Source organism: Chlamydotis macqueenii, chromosome 3, assembly GCF_036417535.1.
Source record: "Chlamydotis macqueenii isolate bChlMac1 chromosome 3, bChlMac1.mat, whole genome shotgun sequence".
In the NCBI taxonomy this organism is placed as follows: domain Eukaryota; kingdom Metazoa; phylum Chordata; class Aves; order Otidiformes; family Otididae; genus Chlamydotis; species Chlamydotis macqueenii.
In genome coordinates this window covers 208,492-229,410 of record NC_141558.1, presented here as the reverse complement: position 1 = coordinate 229,410, position 20,919 = coordinate 208,492, and the positions used below count along the sequence as shown (strand labels likewise).

Sequence of the window (20,919 nt, the reverse complement as noted above, 5' to 3'; positions counted from 1 at the left end):
TGGCGGGGTGGCGGTGGCGGCCATGGCCGGCGGGCGCGGGGGGCGGCGGGGGCCGGCGGCGCTGGCGGAGCCGCGGGGGCTGATGCGCGCCGGTCTGGGGCTCATCGTGCTGGGCCACGGCAGCCTGGTGCTGGGCGCCATCGTGCACGGCTCGGTCCTGCGGCACGTGGCCGGCGCCGGCCGCGCCGTCACGCCCGAGTACGCGGCGGCCAACGTGGTGTCCGTGGGCTCCGGGCTGCTGGTGAGAGCGGCGGGGCCGGGGCCGGGGGCCGCGGGAGGGGGGAGCCGGCGCTGCCCGGGGCGCGCGTTGAGCGCAGGTCTCTCCCGCAGAGCATCGCCGTGGGCATCGTCGCCATCCTGGTGTCGCACAACCTGTCCCGGGCAGCCCTGGTGAGTGCGAGGCCGCGGGGTCTGCAGCCGCGCGGCCCGGGGGGCCTCGGCGCGGCCCGGCCCGGCGCAGGCGGCAGCCGCTCCCCTGGACCTTGTCCCCGGCGGCTCCTTCCGCCTCGGCGGCTCGCGGGGTTGTGGGTGTCGCCTGCAGCTCCGGCTCAGCCCCGCCGGCAGCCCCGGGAGGGTGGGAGGGCAGCAGCGCGGGCACCGGGCACCGTCGGGGGGCAGAAACGCTTTAGCTGGGCGGTAAAGCTGCCGCCGGCGCCGCGCATCCATCGCTCTGCGGGCTCTCGCGGGGTGGGCCTGCACGAGGCGAGGCGGCCTCACGGTGCGGGGCTTGGCGCTCGGTGCGGCTGGGCCCACGCTGCGGCTCCGTGCGCAGCAGCCTGTGGGAGGGGGCCGTCCGGTGGCTCTGGGCTCCCGGGGAGGGCGAAGGATGCGAAAAGTGCAGGGCTGAGCCGTGCAAGAAGGGGCAGGACACTGCATGTGCTCGCTCGACGTAAACACCCGTGGGGTTCCCAGCACCCCCATTGCCCTCCAGCGTGGGCATGTGAGGCGCGGCGTACCCGGCCCCACGCAGTGGCAGTGCCTGGCCCTGGTGTTTCCCCCGCTCTGGCCAACCCCCCTCTCACGTGTTCTCCTTGGTGCCTGCAGCATTGGGCCCTACTGAGCGTGTCCCTGTTGAACTGCCTCCTGTCCACAGCGTGCAGCGTGGGCCTGGCACTGGCCATTGCCCTCACCATGCACAGCCGCGGCATGCACCTTGTCATGGGCTGCAACAGCTCTGCGCTGCCTGCTGACGCCCGTGCAGCCATAGCGACCAACGACTGTCCTTTCAACACCACACGCATCTATGTGAGTCTGCAGGGCCACCACACACCCCCATCCCGTCCCGCTGTTCCTCTTTTTGTCTCTGCTGCCTCTCTTTTTCTTCTTTCTCACTCTGTCTCGCTTTTGTCTGCTCTCCTTCTGCCTCTCTTTCTCTCACCCTCCCTCCTGCTCCCTTTCTCTCTCCCTCCCCCTTCTCTGCCCCACTGCCTGCACAGCCTCTCCGCTCAGCCGCATGCGGGTAGGCTGGGTGCAGCGGACCACGCGCCCTGAGGGACCTCCGACCCTCTGCTCTGCAGGACACAGCCCTGGCGCTCTGGTTCCCCTCCATGGTGCTGGCAGCTGCAGAAGCTGTGCTGTCTGGCAGGTGCTGTTTGGTGGCCCTGATCTTCCGGGGCATTGGGCCCTGTGCTCGCAGCTACAGCAAAGAGCAGGTACGTCCCATCAGTCTGGGTGGGTCTCCCTGCCTCTGCCCCACCACTGCTGCCTTTTTGCTGCATCTTGAAGGTGCTGGGTTCTGCTGGGCCCTTGTTCCCTTACAAGCAGACTGTGCAGCAAGGGGAGGGGGGGAATGTCAAGTTTGAACCTCTTCTAGCCAGCCTTGGTGACAGCCTGGCATGCCTTCCTCTTGGGTAGTTGCAGAGGGACCCTCCTCTTCATCCCTCTGATAACCAAACCTGTTCTGTCCTGAGTGAACACTGACCCTGCCAACCTGGCCCAGCGCTTCACATCTCTGTGCATCTCTGTGACCCTCCACCTTTTTTTTTTTTTTTTTTACCCCCTCTCTTTTAGCTGTCCAGGCCAAGTACAGTGAAGGCGGGGCCACCACGTGAGATGCAGCAGCTCCTGTCAGGGCTGGCTGAGTCTTGTGCCTAGCTGGAGAGGTGAGTGCAGCGTGGGGGCTATGCTTGGGGCATGGGAGGGGCAGGCTCTGAGGGCCCCTGCCCATGCCAGCCCCCTGAACGGTCTCTTTCCAAGCACGTGCTACAATTATTGGCCGGAGTTGTCAGCGTGTGCCTGGCCCCGCGGCACAGTCCTGTGCTCATGCATGCTCTTTCACTCCCAGGTGGTGCTGCGGGAGTGCTGCAATCGAGCACGGTGATGCTGCACCTGCACTGTGCTCCTGCCCTGGGTGTAGGTGTGGGTGGGGGGGGCTGCAGAGGGGAGGGTGCAGCACTTCCCCCCAGGGGGGTGCAGTACCATCCCCCCCAGCCCTACCACCCCAGCTGCAGCAAACCCTGCAGGTTCCAGACACGAGCTGCCCAGGGTCACCAGGCAGCCTTAGCCCAGCAGGTGCCGCGGGCCCCCAGACGCTCTCCCCGTCTCTCCCTGAGCTGCAGGGCCCTTGCTGGCACACTAAGGCTCCATCCGTCTTTGACATGCAGTGGTGGGGGCACGCAGAGGTGCTGGGGCCTGGCAGCAGCCAGGGCTGGCCTGGGTTCTGGTGGCCTTGCTGCAGAGCAGGCAGGGTCAGCTTGCTGTGCCTGTGCTCAGGCAGTCCACGGAGTGGAAGGTGAAGAACCCCTTTGTTGTGAGCCTCTTTTGTTTCCCTGTGTAAATAAACTTTTAATTTTTCACACTGGTTGCTGTCGGTGGATCCATCCCAGGGTGGATGCCTGCTGGGAGCTGGGCCCACTGGTGGAATGACAGTGCAGCTGGTGTGCAAGCCCATCGCCATGCCTGTCCCCCACCAGGCACAGGGATGTATCAGAGCCATGGTCCCCGTGTGACAGTCACCCAGCAGGTGGAGGCTGGGTGTTCAGCATGGCCAGGTTGCGGCCCAGAGACACGCGTGCAGGGTTACAGTCCTGTGCCCTAAGAGCTACACGTGCTTCTGGACTTGGCGTCCCTTGACAAACAGGAGCACAGCAGGGTGGAGAGACGTGTTTATTGGGGGTGGAAGTGGAGGGTGCTGAAGAACGACTGAAAGCTGCCGCGGTCCAGCTCACTGGAAGGAGAAGCTGGTGCTTGGGAGTCCCCCACACCACTGGCTGAGGAACTTGAGCACATCCTGGCACGCAGGGCTGTGGGATGTCTGCAGAATGAAAGGGGCAGTGGGAAAGGGGCAGTGCCCTCACCCCCTGCCCAAGGGCACCCCTGGGTGCTGACAGAGCTGCACAGGCAGGACTGAGGCTGCCCAGCTCCATAAGTCAAGTTCATCCCTGCGCAGCAGCACACAGGGAGGGTGCACTAAAACCGGCCGGGTTCAGTGTATCCCCACCCAGCAGGACAATGTTTTATTGTCAGCGTGAGGGGCTGAATATCCTGCAGCCCGTCTCCCTGCCCCAGGGAGTGCCTGGCTCACCAGGGAGTGCCTGGCTCACCTTGACAGCCATCAGGAACTTGTTCCAGGTGTCTTTGTTGGCTTCTTGGCCTGGCCGCTTGAACTCTATCTTGTTCCTCAGCACAGGGTACCCTGGTGACAGTGACACAGACTCAGAAACCAGCTGGGACCCACAGCAGACTCCGGCCTTCCGCACCCCTTCCCTCTCCCGTGGCCGGCAGGCTAGGGCTGCTCCCATGGGGCAGTGCAGGGGAACAATGCTGCCTCTGGCTCCTAGAGACCAGAATGAGAAAGAGGGTGCCCGCAGTGGTGGGCAAATGAAGGCCTGTCCCTCTGGCAAGGACACTCGAGTATGTCAAATGCTGACACCCTGCTCCTGACCTTTGGAGCCAGAGCCCTGCTGCTGGTGGCCCACTCCTGCTCTTCCCTCTTCAGCCCACTCTCTGTCTTGCAGTGCAATCCTCCACTGCCCGAAGCGTGCACATGGGGAGACAGTACACGCCGGGACAGACAGCTTTTGTAGAGGCGGCGCAGCGCAGGGACAGGCACTACACGTGCACGTGTGTCGGTGCTGGCCAGCCTGGGCAGTCTCCTGAGCTGTGCTGTGCAAGGCTGAGCAGCCATAAAAACATAGAATGGCGGAGGTTGGAAGGGACTGCCGAGCTCTGTCTGGTCCAGCCCCCCCCCCCCCCCCCCCCCACTCAAGCAGGACCACAACCGGTTGCCCAGGACTGCTTCCAGATGACTTTCAGCTGTCTCCAAGTAGGGAGATGGCACAACTTCTGTGCAGCCTGTACTGGTGCTCAGTCACCCTCACAGTGAAAAATGAGTCCTTCCATCTCCTCCAGCAGAACTGGTCCACAGCCACACCCTCGCCCTGCGCCTCTTACAGCACTCCCTGACCTCCCTCCCAGGATCCCCCAGCCCACAACATGTCCCCATGCCTTGCATGGCACCGTGTAGTCCCTTGTGGATGCGTGCGCTGGCCTGGAGCTTACCTGTAAGCACACAGGGCAGGGAGCGCACGCCTGTATGTGCTGCCACCAATGAGGCTTCATACGTGTCACGCTCATCCTGCGGCAGCACTTGCTCGAGCCGCTGGTCCATGGACATGGTGAGCACCCAGTCTCTGACCTCTTCCCGCTTCTCCTCCTGCAAAACAGAGCCCGGGCACCTCCTGACATTGCACACTGTGCTGCTGTGCCGCTGCCCAGCTGCTGCTCCACAGCATTGGGGAGCACAATGGGGAGAGCAGACACAGCTGTGCATGCAGGACATGCGCACATCTGCATATTTTGGGGGCAGGGAGAAGGGGTGGTGTGAGGGTGCATGCGTGCACAAGCACATGCGTATATTGGGAGGGAAGCATGAGCATGCATGTGTGTAGTGGGGCTGCACGTGTGTTTGCAGTGAGGGGGGCAGTGACGAGTACATTCCCATCTCCTGTAGCGCCCGCTGCCCCACCCTTGCCTCAGTCCCTGTTCAGAGCGGGCCCTCAGCATCGCTGTGCATGGAGCTGAAGGCGGCAGATGACACTCACAGGCACGTGTTGTTGGGCTGGAAGTGGCACTTCAAAGGGAATGTCGGTGTTCTGGAAATCCGAGTGGTCCAGAGAATCCAGGTTCCCTTCTTCAATGGCCTGAGAAAGGAGAAGTGGTGGAGCACTGGGCAATGCCATCCTCGGAACTGACAAAACAATCTGGCTAAAGCACTGGGACAACTCAGATGAGATCATCCTGAAAGCTGCATGGCACTTGCATCCGTGAGGACTACAGGCCTAAACTGTTGGGCCAACTTGGTCGTTGCTGCAACACGCACGTATGGCGGCATCTGTGCACACAGCGTAACATGGACAGGGCTGCTCGGGTGCCTTGCATGGCAAATCCTCCCACAGCTTGTGTTAGGGTGCTCAGTGCTGCACACGCAGAGCAGCGTTCAGGGTTCCCATCAGCACCAGCTCAGACACGTGCTGCCACATTTGAGCATCACGCTCAAATGTCCGGGCTGTGGCCCGGCCAGGATGAGGGTGTGTTTTGGCCCTACAGCCCATTGTCATTTAAAGTACGACAGCCCTCCCTCCAGCAGACTATACGCACATCTGAGAGGTCCAGGAAGCGGTTCAGGAAGATGAATGCCATGTTTTCCCAGTTGACTGCCTAGCACAGAGAGGAACGGCAAGTGAGACCAGGCAGCTTGTCTTCACAGCCACAACTCTGCTGCCTGAGCAATGGCTAGAAAGGATGTGGTTCTGTTTGTGCCACAACATCCTGCTTGCAGCACAGGTAATGGAGAAGGAGAGTGCACATCCTGGCTCACCATCCCTCAGCATCACAGGCAAACACGGGGACAACCAGCCCACTAGCCACAGGCTGTCCCACGCGATGGAGCGGGGCATTATTGCACAGCAAGCATCAGAGTGTGAGAACACGCTCCTGTGCTTGCTGTGTGTCATTGTGTCTGAGCAGGCCCTCAGAGCCCGTAGTCTCAAGAATGAGGTAACATTTAGGTGATCCAGAGCAAGGCAGAGCAGTTGGGAGTCTTCCTTCTATACTAACAGAGCTATGCAATGTAACATGGCCTCTGGTCTACCCCCGGGTCTGCAGTTCATGTCCCCCTGCGAGCTCAGGTCTGCCCTCCCACTGCGTACCACCATTCCTGACAAACTGCAGAGGCTGGGAAGCTGTTTGAGGCAAGGTCTCCAATGCCCGTGGCTGGCTACTGGTGTACCAGTGCAGCTACAGAAACCCCCAAGCCCAGGGTACCCCACCTCCTTAGCTGCTCCGGTGGCAGACGGCTCTTACCTTGGCAGCTATCCCAGCTTCATAGAAAGCCTTGTCTGCAGGGAGGAGCTCAGTGTGGCGCAGCAGGGAAATGGACAGCTTGGCAGCCACAGTGTCCTGCACACACAGGAGACAGTAAAGGCACAACAACCAGGTCAGAAGGGATCGCATGAGATCATACTGCTCCAGACTCACTGAGGGACTCTGCACACACATATTCCTGACACGTAGCAGAGGTTAAAACCTTCAGTCCTGACGGTAAGCACCCTCACTGTGTGACAGCACAGGAGGACTGTCACCTGAAGATTAAGTTCTTCTGCTTTATGAACCTTGCTGTCTTTACTGGAAGCCGTACCCAAACTCCCACCATCTGCGTCACGGAATAGTTGAGGTAGGAAGGGATCTCTGGTGATGGCCTATTCCACTCCCCGACCCCACCCTGCTCAAGGCAGAGTCAGCTACAGCAGGTTGTTCAGGAACATGTCTGGTCATGTTTTGAGTGTTTCAAGGGATGGAGACTCTCCAGCCTCTCCAAGCAACCTGTTCGGTGTTCAGCCACACTCACAGTAAGTTTTTTCTTGTATTCCATCACAGAAGAATTTTTGAGTGGGGGTGAGGGATTCAAGAGAGATTTAACTTTTCAGCTTGCCAGATAAATAGCTTCTCATCACACCAGAGCTTGGAAGGCCACTCCTCCTTCACAGTCCCAAATAGACTACCCAACACCTCCACATTCCACATCTGTGTGGGTCTGTACAGGTTTCCAGGACACTGGACTTGGCTCTTTCTGTCTGACGTGTCTCTGGACCCCCAACATCTACACACGCAGCCATGGGGAAGCCCCAGTCTCCCCTGTGACTTTTACTGAGGTGCTGACTGTGGCAACCGTTCTTTTTGACAGCCTGCTCTATCACTGCTCCCGTCCCACACTCGTACAGAGCTCTGTCACAATTTCATAGCTCTGTATGGATCAAGACTTCAGCAGGGACTCTGCCATGTATCACAGCCGAGAACAAATCCCACTGTGCATAAGACTCAAAAACACTCACAGTGCCTGGTGAGGCCTGGTACCCAGGCCCCTCAGCTCCCAAAGCCCCGCAGAAGGCCCAGCATACAGATCCAGCATCTGCCAAAGCCCTGTGTGATGCCAAGCACCCGGGCTCACAAGCTCCCAAAGCCCCGAGAGCCCCTGCACACAGGCCCACAAGCTCCCAAAGCCCTGCGCAAAGCCAATCTGCTCTCCAGACCGTGTGTGAAACCCAGCAGCTCTCACCACACAGCACAGCTGAAGAGGAAGCAATGCCTCTCCTGGGAAGACCAGATCTTTTCGTGATCCCTAAGTTTCTACTGCCTTTCACAAGTCATGCTAAGCATACATGGATCAGCTTCCCACCGGTTTACATCGAAGCCTCAGTGGCTGGGGACAGGTCCCACTACAAGGAGTCAGAGAAGACCATCTTCAGTTCCACCTGCTAGTGGTGGGCTCCCAGATCAGTGTAGTCCCATTCTCATGCATGCATGATGTGTAAGTGATTCCTGAAGTGGAATTGTGAACTATGGATAGCCCTGAACCCGCATGTCCCCAGGGGTTCCGCACTCAAGGTGATGACCTGGCAAAGGAACTTCAAAAACCTTACCAGTTGCTTCACGCCCTGAGCAGCGGAGCGGGTGGCATAGTAGTGAGAGATTAGCAGCATTGTTTCAAACTCTTCATGTGCTGGAGTGTTTGCCTCACTTGACTTTACTAAGTTTTCACACTGAAAAAGAGAAAAGGAGAGCAATTGAGAACATGAGAGCACAAGGGCACTCTTCATCCACTTAAGCCCAGGGAGAAGCTGGGAGAGAGAAGGCTCTGAAATATCCAGGCACCTCAGGAGGCTGAAAAAAGGCTGGGCCTTGGGTGGTCTGGGTCACACAGAGTGCTGAAGGGAGGCGGCTGTGGGAGAAGGGGAGTGCCAACAGCGCTGCCACAACAGAGAGCGCTGGCAGCAGGGGTGAGTTTGGATGGACAGAGGGGGATTTATGGATTTCATTTGTGCTAGAGGTAGCCATCTGTGGGACACAAACAGAGAAGAGGCAATCATGGGCTCCGGCTGAGGCATTTTGGGACAGGGAAGAAGGAGCACAAGGCTCTAAGCATCTCTGGGGAGATGGAGAGGACTCTCATTTTCCATGCTCAGTAGTTCTGTGCTTCCTCCAAGTCCTTGTTCCTCCCAGGCTGCTGACTACGGGTGCAGGACAAAAAGAGGGCTCGTTGTGATAGACTCCCATGCAGCAGTGACACTGAGCTCTTCAAGTGCCAGTGTCCAGACTCACTTCTAGGATTTGGCCTTGAGTGCAGGGTTATCTTCTTCCCTGACTTCTCCTGCCCAGCCGTGTCCACTTCACAATATCCTGTTGTTCTACTGTCCACGTTGAGGACATTTCCCCATTTCCCCTCAGCTCGCGTTCTACAAGCACTGCCCATGTCACCTGGGTGCCTGAACAGGCTGGTTCATCCTTTTCCCCTGCTAGGAGCCACCAGGGTGCTGGAGTTTAACAGGCAGTGGTGGCCATGTCCCACACTCACCAGATGGAAGAGAACATCACGCAGGTCAGCCCAGCTGGAGTAGGCCTCAGCACAATTCATGCCAGATGCATTCACCATCTCCACAAAGAGACGCTTGTAAATGTTGAAATTCTGCAACAAAAAGGAGAGAAATCTTGAGGCAGCCAGATGGAGACTCAGCAAAAATCTGGAGCTCTCCTGCTGTCAAGCACAGGCGGAGGGAATGGTAGCTCTGGTTGCAATGGGTGCTACAGGACAAGGCAGGGAAATGGGGAAGAATGCTTCCTGCATCCCATGCTCTCAGAGAGGCAAACGTAGTTCCTTTTGTTCTGGTCTTGGCAGTTAAGGTGTTCGAAACAAACACAAACACTCAACTCCCTCCTGCTCCTTCCCTATGGAGAATATGCCAGGAGATTGCCTTTAGTCCTCTAGCTGAGGAGCCTCTGGAAGAACAGGGTTGAAGTGGCTTGGACATGGTGAACACTGGGCAATCCCAGTTCTGGACTGCAAGCCTGACTCATGTAGGAGATCACAGCACTCTGGCAACTCACACTGGATGTCATTCTGTCTGCATTACCTGTGGGTTGGCAGGTGCTCCATGGTGGATGTACAGGCTCAGGGCTTTGTTCCAGCTGCCCTCCCGGATGAGGTGGGTTGCATACAGAGCTACATACTTGTGCAAGACTTTATAGTTCTGGAGAAGGCACACAGAAAGCAGTAGCATGAGACTCCTGAACTGAACACTGGGCACTCAGGAGGGATGGTTTCAAGTGCACACACACCCACACACCTGAGCCCCAAAGGGCGAGAGCAGGTAATCAGAGACAGACTGCACACAGCAGCCCTGGGTTTTGATTTGGGCCCCACTTGACACCTCTAATCCTGGCTAGCTGGTGCTGTGCTGATCCTTCCACACATGGAAACAAAGCTGTTTTTCAGCTGTAGAACAGCTGAGTCAAAAGTCATTAAGTTCTGCACTGATCATGGAGCAAGGCTGCGCTAACGTTTTCTTAGCGGCACAAACAGACTAACATCTTCTTGGACTAAATGTGGTAGTGTTGTGCCTGGCTGAAAATAAAACCGATCAAGCCTTTACCATTAAACTGACAGAAGTTATTCTTTATGGGAGAAGACCAACACTGGTATCTCCCAATAATTAGGACATCAGCAGAGAAGTCTCTGAGGTAACAGCTACCACAACAAAGACCATTTGTATCACCAGAGAAGCCTGAGTCAAAAAGAAACCAAGTTTACTGTAGTAGAGCCCAAGCTTAAGTTACTGGTTACTGCCCTAGAAAAAAAGTTATAAAAACACGGTAGAACACATTACCTGTGCCTGTCCAAGTGACCAGTGTCTGTCTGAGTGATTAGCTGTGATACCTCCACTAACTGCAGATGCCACTGTCAGGGGCTGCCCTGTTACTCGATCTGAAGCATATCTCACTTCAAAGAATCAACACGTGCCCTTAGTTTAGCTCCTTTATCAATAACCATTAAATCAATAAGCAGTCAACAATCATGAAATACAAAGAAACCTTCAAAGTAGATCCTGGTAATCTAGAGCTTTTTCCTCCTGTTACTGCATTGGACTAGCACTGTAAAACAGTTTCATTTTGCTTTTCTCCATTCTTATTACTCTGCGGAGGTAATTTTGCTAGTTTTAGGTCAGTAAAAATGAAAATATGTCAAATTTGCTTTCACAACAAGGATGTCTCATTCCTAGCAACACCAGGCCTCTAAAGAACATGTAGAAAGAAGGCTTTCTTTTACAAGTTTATTGTTTCCATGGTACCAATTACTTCCAGCCCAAACAACTCATTTAGCTTTTTCCAATGCTCCATTAATCACAAAATTTAAACCCAATATGCTTCTGGGTTCAAACACCTCCCTAGTAGGCCTGAGTGGCCAAGACGGGGACAGTGGAGAGGTATCTGCGCTGCTGCAGTGACCTCCCGTGCTCCCCACAGAAATGATTCTTTGCCGTGCCCACTCATTCCCGCTGCCCTGGCTTCACAGAGCCAGGGCCCCATCTGTCTTCCGCACGCAGGCACTTACCTGCTGAGCTGCCACCTCCAGGCACTTTGCCCATTGCTCCTGCTCTGCATACATATCCAAAGCAGCCATGACATCTACTCCCACCAGCTGGAGATGAAACAACCACAAATTCACCGTGCAGGCAAGGTTTCCTACCAGTGCCGAGGCAGGCATCGGCACACCCAGGTCTCTCCTTCACATACACACAGCCAAGCTGCATACACGCAGAACCACTGTGACCCGTCTGGGACGCAGAAATCATGACTCGGGCACGCACAGACTGCCCGTCTCTGGGCATGTTCAGGCAAAAGCCTCATGAGAAAGGCCCCAAGGATCTGCACAGATCCTGACATCACTCCCCAGCCTGTGAGACAGCCCAAATACCTACCGAATCCACCTTTCCTTGGTTCTTTAAATACTCCTTGTAACGCTGGTCCACATACTCCTCTGACCTGGGTAGAAAAAATTCTAATGGGCAGCAAGACTAGTAGTGTCCTGTACCAGTGCAGAGGCTGGATTCAACTTTGTCTGCTCTGGGAAAAAGAGGGCTCACAGCTGTGCCATGTCTTTCTGGCCTGCTGCTGTGAGCATAGGTAGAAGGGGAAAGAAAGGGTCTAGGTAGCTCCTGCAACACAACGTGCAAGGAGAGAAGGGGATCATAGGGCTTTCAGAGGAAATACACACACAGGATTCTGCCAAGGGAGGGGGAAATAGGGATAGGGATGGGACAAAAGGGATAATGATTTCCATGGAATGTATGGCAATAGAAGAGTGTCAGGATGGTAAATGGCTTGGGAAGGGCAGCTGTGGAGAATGTGCCCTGTTGAGCACAGTAAGGCCACTCTGGGGAGAATCCAGGGAACCTGGGGGCAGCAGGACAGGACAAGGGATCATCTAGGGGTGGGAGAGGGAGCAGGAAGAGTATAATTTGAGAAGTTCAGAGCATACCTGGGGTCCAACTCCTTGGCCACACGCTTGGCTTTGCTCCATTCCTCCCCTTCAATGAAGGCATCAATAGCTTCTTGGATGAGGTCCAAGTTGAGGTAGAGTTCAGCTGCCTGCAGGGCCAGAGACAGTCCCATGGGAGAGGAAACCCCAATGGCACCCTGCAGCCCAGGCTAGAGCTGGTGCTGTTGGAAGTGACCAGCACACAGCAACAACAGAAAGTCTCTTCCCAAAAGACAACCCCCTTCTCTGCTTCCTGCCTCCTCCCAAGGCCTGTCTCTTTCACACCATTCCAGGACTTGATCCCTTTCCCTTCTTCCTCCTCCTTGAAGACTGTGCTGCCTAACTCTGGATCAACCCATCACCCCAGGATGTGACGTGGCCTCCTTCCCTTGGATAGATCTCTCCCTTCCTATGTCACTGCTTCTTCAGTAGTCTGGGGGCAGGAGTTAGTCCTCACCGCACTGTATTTCTTCAAGGCCACCAGCTGAGGAGCCACAGTCCGTGTCACCTCCATGCTCTGTGACTGACCCAAGAATTTAATGGCCAACTCAGCAGCCTGTGAAGAAAAATTGACAGCAGCACAAGTGATAAAAGTTCTTTGAGAGAGGGATGAAGCTGGGAAGAGCTCAGTCCTAGCAAGAAGACTGAGAGTCAGGAGCGCTTGGACTATGAGGGATGGGGAGAAGAAATTACAGCCCACTGCAGCAATTCAGAGAAGCAAACCCCAGTGACTTTCACACATGGGAAAAGTTAGGATAAGGACATAATTGTTGTTGAAGTTGATACAAGGCCACAGATATGAGTGAAAAGTACTAACAAGAACACAACCCAAAGGCTGGTGGACACAGACCACAAGAAGAAGAAAGGGCACTCATGTAGCCAAGGGCTAAATCATAAAGTCCAGCTCTTCAGTGCAGGGAGATATGGGCACAAAGACACTGGCATGCTGCTGGAAGTGGTGCCAGAACAAAGATGTCAGTGTGGTGCAGGATAAGAACACAGTCCATCCTGGCTCAACAAAATGGCCACGAAGGCTTTCAGACCGTGCAGTCACTGGAGCCTGCAGATCCTCTTTTGCGACCTGCAGTGACTGAGATATCTCCAGGATGCACTGCAGGTTGTGGGAGATCTCCTAGACAGCAGAGCAGATGAAGGGAATCATAGCCCCTGACTGTACCTTCAGCAAGCACTTCTCCGTCAGGACACTGTTCCTGGGATCCTGCACCTTCAGGTAGCAGTCCACTGCCCTGGCATACTCCCCAGCCTGCTCCCACTCCTGTGCCTGCTCCAGCAGCCCTTCTGTTCCTCTGTAGGGAGGAATGCAGGCTGTAAGATCGGGGTGCTGCCACAGAGATCCTGTAGACAGTGTGTAGAGCATGGGCAGGGAGGTGCACAGCAGAGGTAAGCCAGGGGCCTCACAGGGGACTGAGCATGTGACAAGGAATGCTGAAGAGAGGGTGGGTTAAGGACCCTGTGGAGCTGCACTGGCGGTATGGGACACCTTGGAGATCTGTAAGTGGCAAGAAGACATCTGTGAGACCTTGGATGGCAAGAATAAGCCTGGAGTCTCCCAGAGCAGGGAGGAAGGATGTTAGGAAACGTATGCAGTAGGAAGTCCAGGGTCCTCAAGAAGGAAACAACTGGATGTCTGGGATCCTGTCAGGCTATCAGGCTGCCTCTGTAAGGCACAGCACAATGGCCTAGGGAAGAACTACCTGTCTGTTCCCTGCAGCCTGCCCACAGCATTCCTTACCCAGAGCCCTTCTTGGCAGCCTCCCTGCTGCACTCTTCCTGCAACCCTTCCAGCCGACTAGGCATGTATTCCTTGCAGATCCGCAGGGCCTCACTCCACATGCCAGCCTCCTGCACAAGAAAACGGAGAGGAGAAATTTTCACCAGTTCACCAGGATTCCCCACACTCCTGGCATCACATGACACATCTAGCCTCTCATGTCATCTTGCCAGAGGCCCCCCCCTAGAAGAAACAACCCCAGCAGCACCATCCAGTTCTTTCCTCCCCCAAAATGGCACCTACATCTATCCATTCACCCAAGCTATCTCAGGGGAAAGTGCTCATCCATCCAGCCACTACCTCTGTGGAATGGGCACTTACAGTCTCCAAAGGCACCCACTCGTGCTACGCCTGAGGACCATTCATATTCTGGCAGGATGCTTCCTTCCAGAGCTGTGAGAGAGCTAAGGTACGCTGTGAAATCTCTACCAGTTCAGTCTTCTAAGAACAGGCCAGAATTAAGTTCTACTAGGAACCACCTGAGTAAATGGTTTCTCTTTGGCTGCTAAGCTGACAGGGAGAGCTGGGAGATGGATTTCACTCTTCCTCCATCCAAACTGAGTGCTTGTCCAGCTGAGGAAGGCTATGATGTTGCTACAGAGTACACTCACCTTGTAGTACTTTATGGCGACATCAGGTCTCTGTGCTCGCAGGAGGAAGGCTTCTGCTTTCTGGAACTCTCTCTGCTCAAAGGCAAAACGTGCCTGTCCCACAAGCACATCAGCCACGCTGTCTGGGTCATGAGCTTCAGCCACACGCTGTGCAGCATCCCAGTTCTGGTTATGCACAAACCTGGGGGAATCAATATAAGATGTAACAAGAAGGATGGCAAGGAGCAACCCAGTGCTGGAGAAGCAACCAGGCTGGCATCATATGGGGAGAGGAGATGCAGTGGGCCAGGATGGAGGATACATACATCAGCACTGCCTCCTTGGGTTTCCCTGCTTTAATAAATTCTGCTTCAGCCTCTTCAAATTTGCCCTAGGAGAGAGGAAGGAATTTGCTTGCATACCTTCCTGTCCTGATACCACTGCATGACCTCCTCTATTACCATGAGGCAGAGAGGATTTAGGAAACAAGGATGTGTGTGGAAGCTTGGGGCTGTGATCGTGGAACCTTTTGGGTGGGTAGTGACTGCAGCCATAAAAGTGCCTGCGGCAGCAGCCCTTGAGGACAACTGTTCAATTACCTGAGTGACTAGAGAACTCCCACCTATTCCAGAGGGTCAAATTACCTCATCTTCTAGGAACATAGCATACTTCAAGTGGATCTCTGGCATCTTCTGCTTCATGGAGAGGCGGGCCAGTTCAAAAGCAAATTCAAAGACCCTGCAATGAAAGAGAAAATGAGGGAGAGCAGGACTATGTCCTGTGAGTGCATGCCTTCATTCAGAGCAAGACAAGTAGAGCACAAGACACTGGGAGAGGAAAGAGGGGAATACAGAGGCTCCCATGTGAACAGGCACTGCTCATTCCTCCTGTTCCTGAACAGAGAATAGAAGCTTTTAGAGCCCCCACTAAGGAAATTCAGCTCCTTCACACTTGTTGTTAGCACCAGAGGCCCTTGGTTCAACCCTAAGAGGCGGTCACAAGACTCACCTGAGCCTATACAGTGAATGACAGTGCAGTCAGAGGCTGGCCAGCTGCAGAGTGAGGCCAAAACTCTTCTGGTAGGCAGTTACTTATTATCACATGAGGAATACCTCCTCTCACGTTCAGAGGCTCTCACAAGGCCCCCTGACTGAGGCTGAAGGGCAAACTGTTTTTGCCTGCTCAGCTCTGACTTCACATTTGAGAGACGAACAGGTGGACAGGAAGCAGGATGTGTCAAGGAAGCAGAATGTCTGCATGAAGACGTATGGGTGGGGTGGGAAGACATGCCATATCCTGGATCTGCAGCTATCACTGTGCATGCAGTTATCTTGGAGCATCCTTTTTTTCTCAGGTCAGGCAGATGAGAGAGAATTGCTCAGCTGATGGACCTGCTTACCCACTGTCTGCTGCATGGTCAATGGCCATCTCCAGAAGCCCGAATTTACTGAGGAGTTTCACAGCTGCCTCTCCACCCAGGCTCCTTGCCCACATATAGGCCACGTGCTTATAGGAGTTTGCTCCCCCATGTGCCTTGGCCACCTGTCCAAAGCAAAGAAAGCGGAAAAGCCCAATGCATCCATTTTGTCTTCAGCAAGCTGAGCCAGGACTCCCCTCTCACATGACGCTCATCATCATGAGGGAGCACGAAAACCAACTGTTTTCTCCTAAGGAACCCTTCTGTAGCCACCACTGGACTGAGGAGAGCGAGACAAAGGCTTATATGGCAGAGCAGAAAGAGGCTTCTGCCTTCTCAGCAAGGTCCACACTACTTTTAGGTCAGCAGAAGTGACCCCTGGCAATCTGCGTCCACGCTGGAGGGGAGAGGTGCTGGGATGGTGCTGCTACAGAGTGACTATGGGCAGAGCAATACCTTCAAGGTACAACACGGTGCAGCAGTTAGCAGCAGAGCAGTGCCTGGAAGGTAATGACGCAGAGAGGCTAGGGGTCAAGCCCTGCTTTTGGAGTGCAATGCTGCAGAGCAGCAGCCACAAGTGCTCCAGTGCTGTGCCACATGCTGAACCTGGGTAGTGTACGCCAAGCCTTCAAACTCTGTGGCGAATAGAGACAGAGCAGTTCCTAGCAGGATCCTGCAGTCAAAGCCTGATCCCTGCACGGTGGGACAGCTGTGAAGGAATTATTACTCTGTAAGCTTCTTCCCACATGTCATTCACTCTGTACATGTTCACCGTGGCCTTCCAGTCCTTAGCTTCTAGGTAGTGGTACTCAGCCTCCTGTAAGTGTCCCTCTGCCTCCAGCTCCTGCAATTAGAGGCAGTGAGTTAGTGACGCTCTTGTCCGTGCTTGGTCTAGTCGATATCCTGCTATGAAACACACTCACCTTGCCCAGATGCAGGTGGGTATCACTGAGTAAGTCCTTGTGGTACTTGGCCACTAGGCAAACCATCTCATCGTACATCTTACACTTCTTGTACATGGTGATGGCCAAATCAGGTTCATTCACAGTGATATACAGCCTGGGGACACAAGTACATTCAAATGGCTCAGCCGAGGACATGACCAGTCCCTGCAGTCTCTCTGCATCCTGCCCAGCTGGAGTCAGGTCCTGGGCACACTGCTAAAAGGTTTCACTGGCGTGCAGCATGAGTGTTGTGGGCTGCAAGGCTGGACACTGCTTAGACAGAGCCCTTCTGTTATGTCATGATGAACTGCAGTAGGATAAAGTTATTCCTTCTATCCTCATTTGTCAATCTGAGTAGTGACTTGGAGGGAGCCTCTGGGCATCTGTGACCTGTTCTGGGACTCTAACCTGAGGCTGTCAGTCCTGGTAGGATGGCAGCATGACAGGGTGAGCTCACCTTACTCATATAAGCCAGCAGAAAGGTTAAAACAAATGTGACCTCACCAGCTGTAATGCCCCCTTTCACGTACTGGGCATCCTTGAGATCAGGTGCCATGGCATCAGATATACCTGTGTTTGCCCCTCTACCTACTAACCTAATCGTATTGTTATTGATGTAGAACAGACGTCAGTAACCTGGATGGGACACACTCCACTTTCCATATCTTATCCTCAGCTGACCTTGACAGATCAGATGTAGCACTCTGCAGTGGGTAAAAAGCCTTGCCGTATTTCCTCTGCTGCATGAGGTAGCTGCACCTCACCTGGACTTCCTTTCTGTCCTGGTGGACAAAGGTACACTAACACTCAGTGACTTCTCTTCCTACGAACTCTGAAATACCAGCTCTAGCTCTCCATGCGTGGCGAGAGTACCTCTGACCCTTCCAAATCCTAGTCCCAAACTCCACTCCCATTTTTTCTGGGCTCAGTCTTGGACTAGCACCAAGGAAGATGCTCACCTCTCTGCTTCTTTGTACTTGCCCTTCTTTTCCATCTCTTGGGCCTGGGTTATATAGAGCACAGATACCTCTTCCCGACTCATACACTTGATTGCCAGCTGCCAAAAGGAACACACGTGGGACAAACTATAGTACACTGCACAGCAATTTCTGGATACACGGTAGTGAAGAAGGGGAAAATCAATCTCCTTCCCATGACAAACAGGTGTATATGCTCTGCAGAGAAAGGGTAGTCATTTGTCACTGTGATCAAAGCACCCAGGACCAACCCCCTTGGAGAGTGCCATTGTGTCACAGGTGCACCCACATGGGGCTGCTGAAGTAAAGAAGGGCACAGACAGGATGTGAATACCAGGGACTGATTGCTTGCTGGCTACTGGATGTCCCCACATGCATCCTTTGGGAAGATTGCTTGTTGATCAGGGAAGACTCCTGATGAAAGACATTTCACCAAGCAGGGTGAGGTCCCCAGAAGCTTTGGCTACTGACTCTACCTTGTGAGCCTGTTCCCAGAGCCCGGCCTGTGTGTACATGTCAATAGCATCCTTGGTCTGGTCTCCTTTGATGTACAGCTCCTCCGCAACCTGTAGGAAAATGACCATACTCAGCAGTCCCAAGGGACACACAGAGCAGCAATGATTGTGGTCTGTGGCCTCACTTGATACTCTTGTAAAGCTGCATAGTGCTGGGCAATCTTGAGGTAATATTTGGCTGCTGTCTCTTTGTCCTGCAAGTCCAAAATGTAGATGGCCTTCTTCCACTGCCGGGCTCCCAAGGCTGCCTCAATCGCCTTAATCGAGCACCTAGGATCACAAACACGCTCTTTACAGCCAGCCAGTAGCCATCTCCAGCTGAGTTAAGCCAGGGAGATCAAAGTGGTCTGCTGCTTGATTCTTCTTCCTGGGTTAGAGCAGCAAAAAGGACCTGAATAACTGGCAAAGCTCAGGGGAAAGAATGAAGAACTAGGACAGCAGGGAAGAGTAATCGGGGATGAAAGACCTTGGGAGAGACGGGGGAAGGCATCCATGGTCGGGCCCAGCAGAGACTGCACATAAGCAGCAAGGGCACTGCCAAAGCAGGGTCGAGGGGGCTTACTCAGGCAAAACCTTCTGACGATTTAAGCAAACCATATAAACTTCATGGTGATACAGCCATCACCTGCCCCTACCTGGCTTCGATATAATGGTTAATAGCAGCATCCAGCTGTTTCTGCTGCACCAGATGGTCTCCCCAGGCCTCCTCCAGCTTCACAACTTCTGCGGGAAACGCCAGGCGAGCCAGCTCCACTGCTGTAAGGGGACATGATAGCTGTTACACTGAATCCAGCAAGGAAGGAGAACTGTGAGGTGAATATGGGCCTTGGATAGGGTGCAGAGGGAGGGGAATGGTGACTGTCTAATCCGTTCCAGCTCCAACAGGCTACCCAGTGATCTGGACATTATGGAGAGCTGGACCAAACCCATGCTGGTGCACTCAGCTTGATCAAGGCCTTGGGAACAGGATGCTGTTCTGGGACTGTGTGTGGAGGTACAACTATGTGAAAACACACACATTGAACAAGATGATACAAAGAAGCTTGAGAGCATCTAGGCACTTCCGGGCTCCAGGGCAATAGCTCATGTTGCCACCAGGCCAGAGTCCCCAGGCTCCTGCTGGGGATGGATGGAGGGAGGAACATATTCCTACCTTTCAGAAAGGCACTGCCCTTGCAATAGCACTCCATAGCCTTCTGTGGGTTCCCGACCTTCTCAAACAGGTCTCCAGCCTAATGACAAATACAAGCTGCTAGTTTCCAGAGCCACTATCTCCCCACACCATCATGTACCCACCAGTCCCAGGCGCAGAGCTTGTCAGTCCTGCCACACAGACTTCTCTATCAACTATGCCCTCCCCACTATCCAATAGCATGGGGATAAAGGGGAATTCTAGGAAAGACTGCATGTGCTGAGACCATTGTCCTCTCTGCTGATCGAGTGTTTCTCTGGGGTACCATCTTCTAACAAGATAAAGAGTTTTTAAGACAACCTCCCTTCACTGCACAGTGGCTGTTGCAGCAACAGTCTCTTCTACAACCATGGCCCTCAGGAGCTTTGCTATGCAGGTGATCATAGGGGAGCCATGGGCATAAGCAGCGAAGGGGGAAGCTCAGCCTCTTGCAGCAGGTTTTTACCCTAGTAGGAAAGGGTGGCAGCCAACATGGCGGGATGAGGCTCAAAGCTCATAGAACTCAGAACACAAGAAAGTGCATCCTGGCAGACCAAAGATTAATTCCCTTCAGCATCCAAATGGTGGCGAAAGCACGTGTATAGAGAAAGGCTGTAAGAACAGAGCAAGCATACACGAGCCTTTCCTTCGTTATATCTGTCCTCTATATCTCTGACAATCTGCATTACAGAAGCTTCCTGAGTTTGTGTCATGATCCCCTCACATCATCATATTTAGTGGCTTTTGACAGACTCTACCTCCGTGGTTTGTCTAATCACTTTTGGACCATTTATACTTTTGGTAACAAAACATCTGGCAGCAATGAGTTCCACAGTTACTCTTTCAACTGATGGCTTAAGAAAAGCTGATGGGTTTAGAAAAGCACAAATTTCTCTTGGGTCAAAATGAAATGGTCAGAAAATGTGGAAAGTAAAATGAGACTGGAGAAATAAGATTTAAGCAGGGCACAAAAAACAGGCCAGCAAAAAGAACTGTTCTTTTTCACACAACACATAACTGAACTGGGTAACTCATAGTCAACATTGTAGATCAAAAAGTACAAATGGTTCAAACAATAATTTGACTTGCTCATGGAAGTAAAATCTATCAAGAGCTCTTAATCATAAAAATAAAACTGTTGAGGTACACTATAGTCTGCAAACTGCTGGAAACCACGAAAGCACACTAGGGGAAGTACCACCCTATATATGCCTGCCCTGTTCTTTATATTCCTTTCTGAAATACCTGTAAGAGGCCACTGTTGGCCACGACACCAAGCTGTACACTGGTCAGACCCAGCACTGTTTTCTTACGTTAACATGATCGTGTGCTGTGTGAAAAACACCCTTTTGTTTTGAAACTGTCACCTAATAATAAGTAGTTACCTTTTTTTTTGTGTGTTATTAGACACAGAGAATAATCACTTTCCTTCTCTATGATACTCATAGCTCTACAGATTGCCTTCATAACCTCCTTTGTTTCTCTTCCTTAGCTTTTCAATTTAGACTATCCTTATATGAAAGCTCTACCAGCGTTTTTTATTCTACTGTGAGGAAGCACTGCACATTTCCACAGTGATATCAAGTTTTCTGTTTGATTCACAACTCCTCTCCTGTTGGTTCCAATCTTCCCCAGGGCCTCCTTGACTGTTACTGAACACTCAGCTGATGTTTTGGACACGTTGCCAAAGAGTTGTGATGT

At 53.6% G+C, this 20,919-nt stretch overlaps 2 protein-coding genes across 2 annotated transcripts in view; one reads left to right on the top strand and one right to left on the bottom strand.

The window, feature by feature from the left end:
* Positions 1-22: 22 nt before the first annotated feature.
* Positions 23-2,797, top strand: KRTCAP3 (keratinocyte associated protein 3). Its single transcript, XM_086744819.1, has 6 exons — positions 23-241; positions 331-390; positions 1,045-1,245; positions 1,518-1,652; positions 2,011-2,102; positions 2,285-2,797. The coding sequence occupies exons 1-5, from the start codon at positions 23-25 to the stop codon at positions 2,092-2,094; spliced, it is 699 nt and encodes a 232-aa protein (XP_086600945.1). The 3' UTR covers positions 2,095-2,102; positions 2,285-2,797.
* Positions 2,798-3,092: 295 nt separating this feature from the next.
* The window catches only part of IFT172 (intraflagellar transport 172), a 37,026-nt gene continuing 19,199 nt past the window's right edge, over positions 3,093-20,919 (bottom strand). Inside the window, exons 23-48 of the mRNA XM_086743788.1 lie at positions 19,201-19,279; positions 18,683-18,803; positions 18,173-18,317; positions 18,009-18,098; positions 17,515-17,612; positions 16,535-16,670; positions 16,339-16,455; positions 15,594-15,736; positions 14,839-14,932; positions 14,521-14,585; positions 14,216-14,396; positions 13,566-13,675; positions 12,990-13,119; positions 12,270-12,368; positions 11,813-11,922; positions 11,253-11,316; positions 10,886-10,972; positions 9,408-9,524; positions 8,852-8,962; positions 7,920-8,039; positions 6,304-6,399; positions 5,599-5,658; positions 5,043-5,141; positions 4,501-4,654; positions 3,543-3,634; positions 3,093-3,253 (exon numbers count right to left, since the gene is read on the bottom strand). Of these exons, the coding sequence (XP_086599914.1) occupies positions 3,164-3,253; positions 3,543-3,634; positions 4,501-4,654; positions 5,043-5,141; positions 5,599-5,658; positions 6,304-6,399; positions 7,920-8,039; positions 8,852-8,962; positions 9,408-9,524; positions 10,886-10,972; positions 11,253-11,316; positions 11,813-11,922; positions 12,270-12,368; positions 12,990-13,119; positions 13,566-13,675; positions 14,216-14,396; positions 14,521-14,585; positions 14,839-14,932; positions 15,594-15,736; positions 16,339-16,455; positions 16,535-16,670; positions 17,515-17,612; positions 18,009-18,098; positions 18,173-18,317; positions 18,683-18,803; positions 19,201-19,279 (2,808 nt within the window). The 3' untranslated portion in view covers positions 3,093-3,163. The remainder of the gene's footprint in view (positions 3,254-3,542; positions 3,635-4,500; positions 4,655-5,042; positions 5,142-5,598; positions 5,659-6,303; positions 6,400-7,919; positions 8,040-8,851; positions 8,963-9,407; positions 9,525-10,885; positions 10,973-11,252; positions 11,317-11,812; positions 11,923-12,269; positions 12,369-12,989; positions 13,120-13,565; positions 13,676-14,215; positions 14,397-14,520; positions 14,586-14,838; positions 14,933-15,593; positions 15,737-16,338; positions 16,456-16,534; positions 16,671-17,514; positions 17,613-18,008; positions 18,099-18,172; positions 18,318-18,682; positions 18,804-19,200; positions 19,280-20,919) is intronic.

Excerpts from the sequence above, each read along its gene's own strand:
- KRTCAP3 (XM_086744819.1), top strand. The coding sequence starts at position 23 with ATGGCCGGCGGGCGCGGGGGGCGGCGGGGGCCGGCGGCGCTGGCGGAG. Across the intron at positions 391-1,044 it reads ACCTGTCCCGGGCAGCCCTG|CATTGGGCCCTACTGAGCGT; the intron begins GTGAGTGCGAGG and ends TGGTGCCTGCAG. Across the intron at positions 1,246-1,517 it reads TCAACACCACACGCATCTAT|GACACAGCCCTGGCGCTCTG; the intron begins GTGAGTCTGCAG and ends TCTGCTCTGCAG.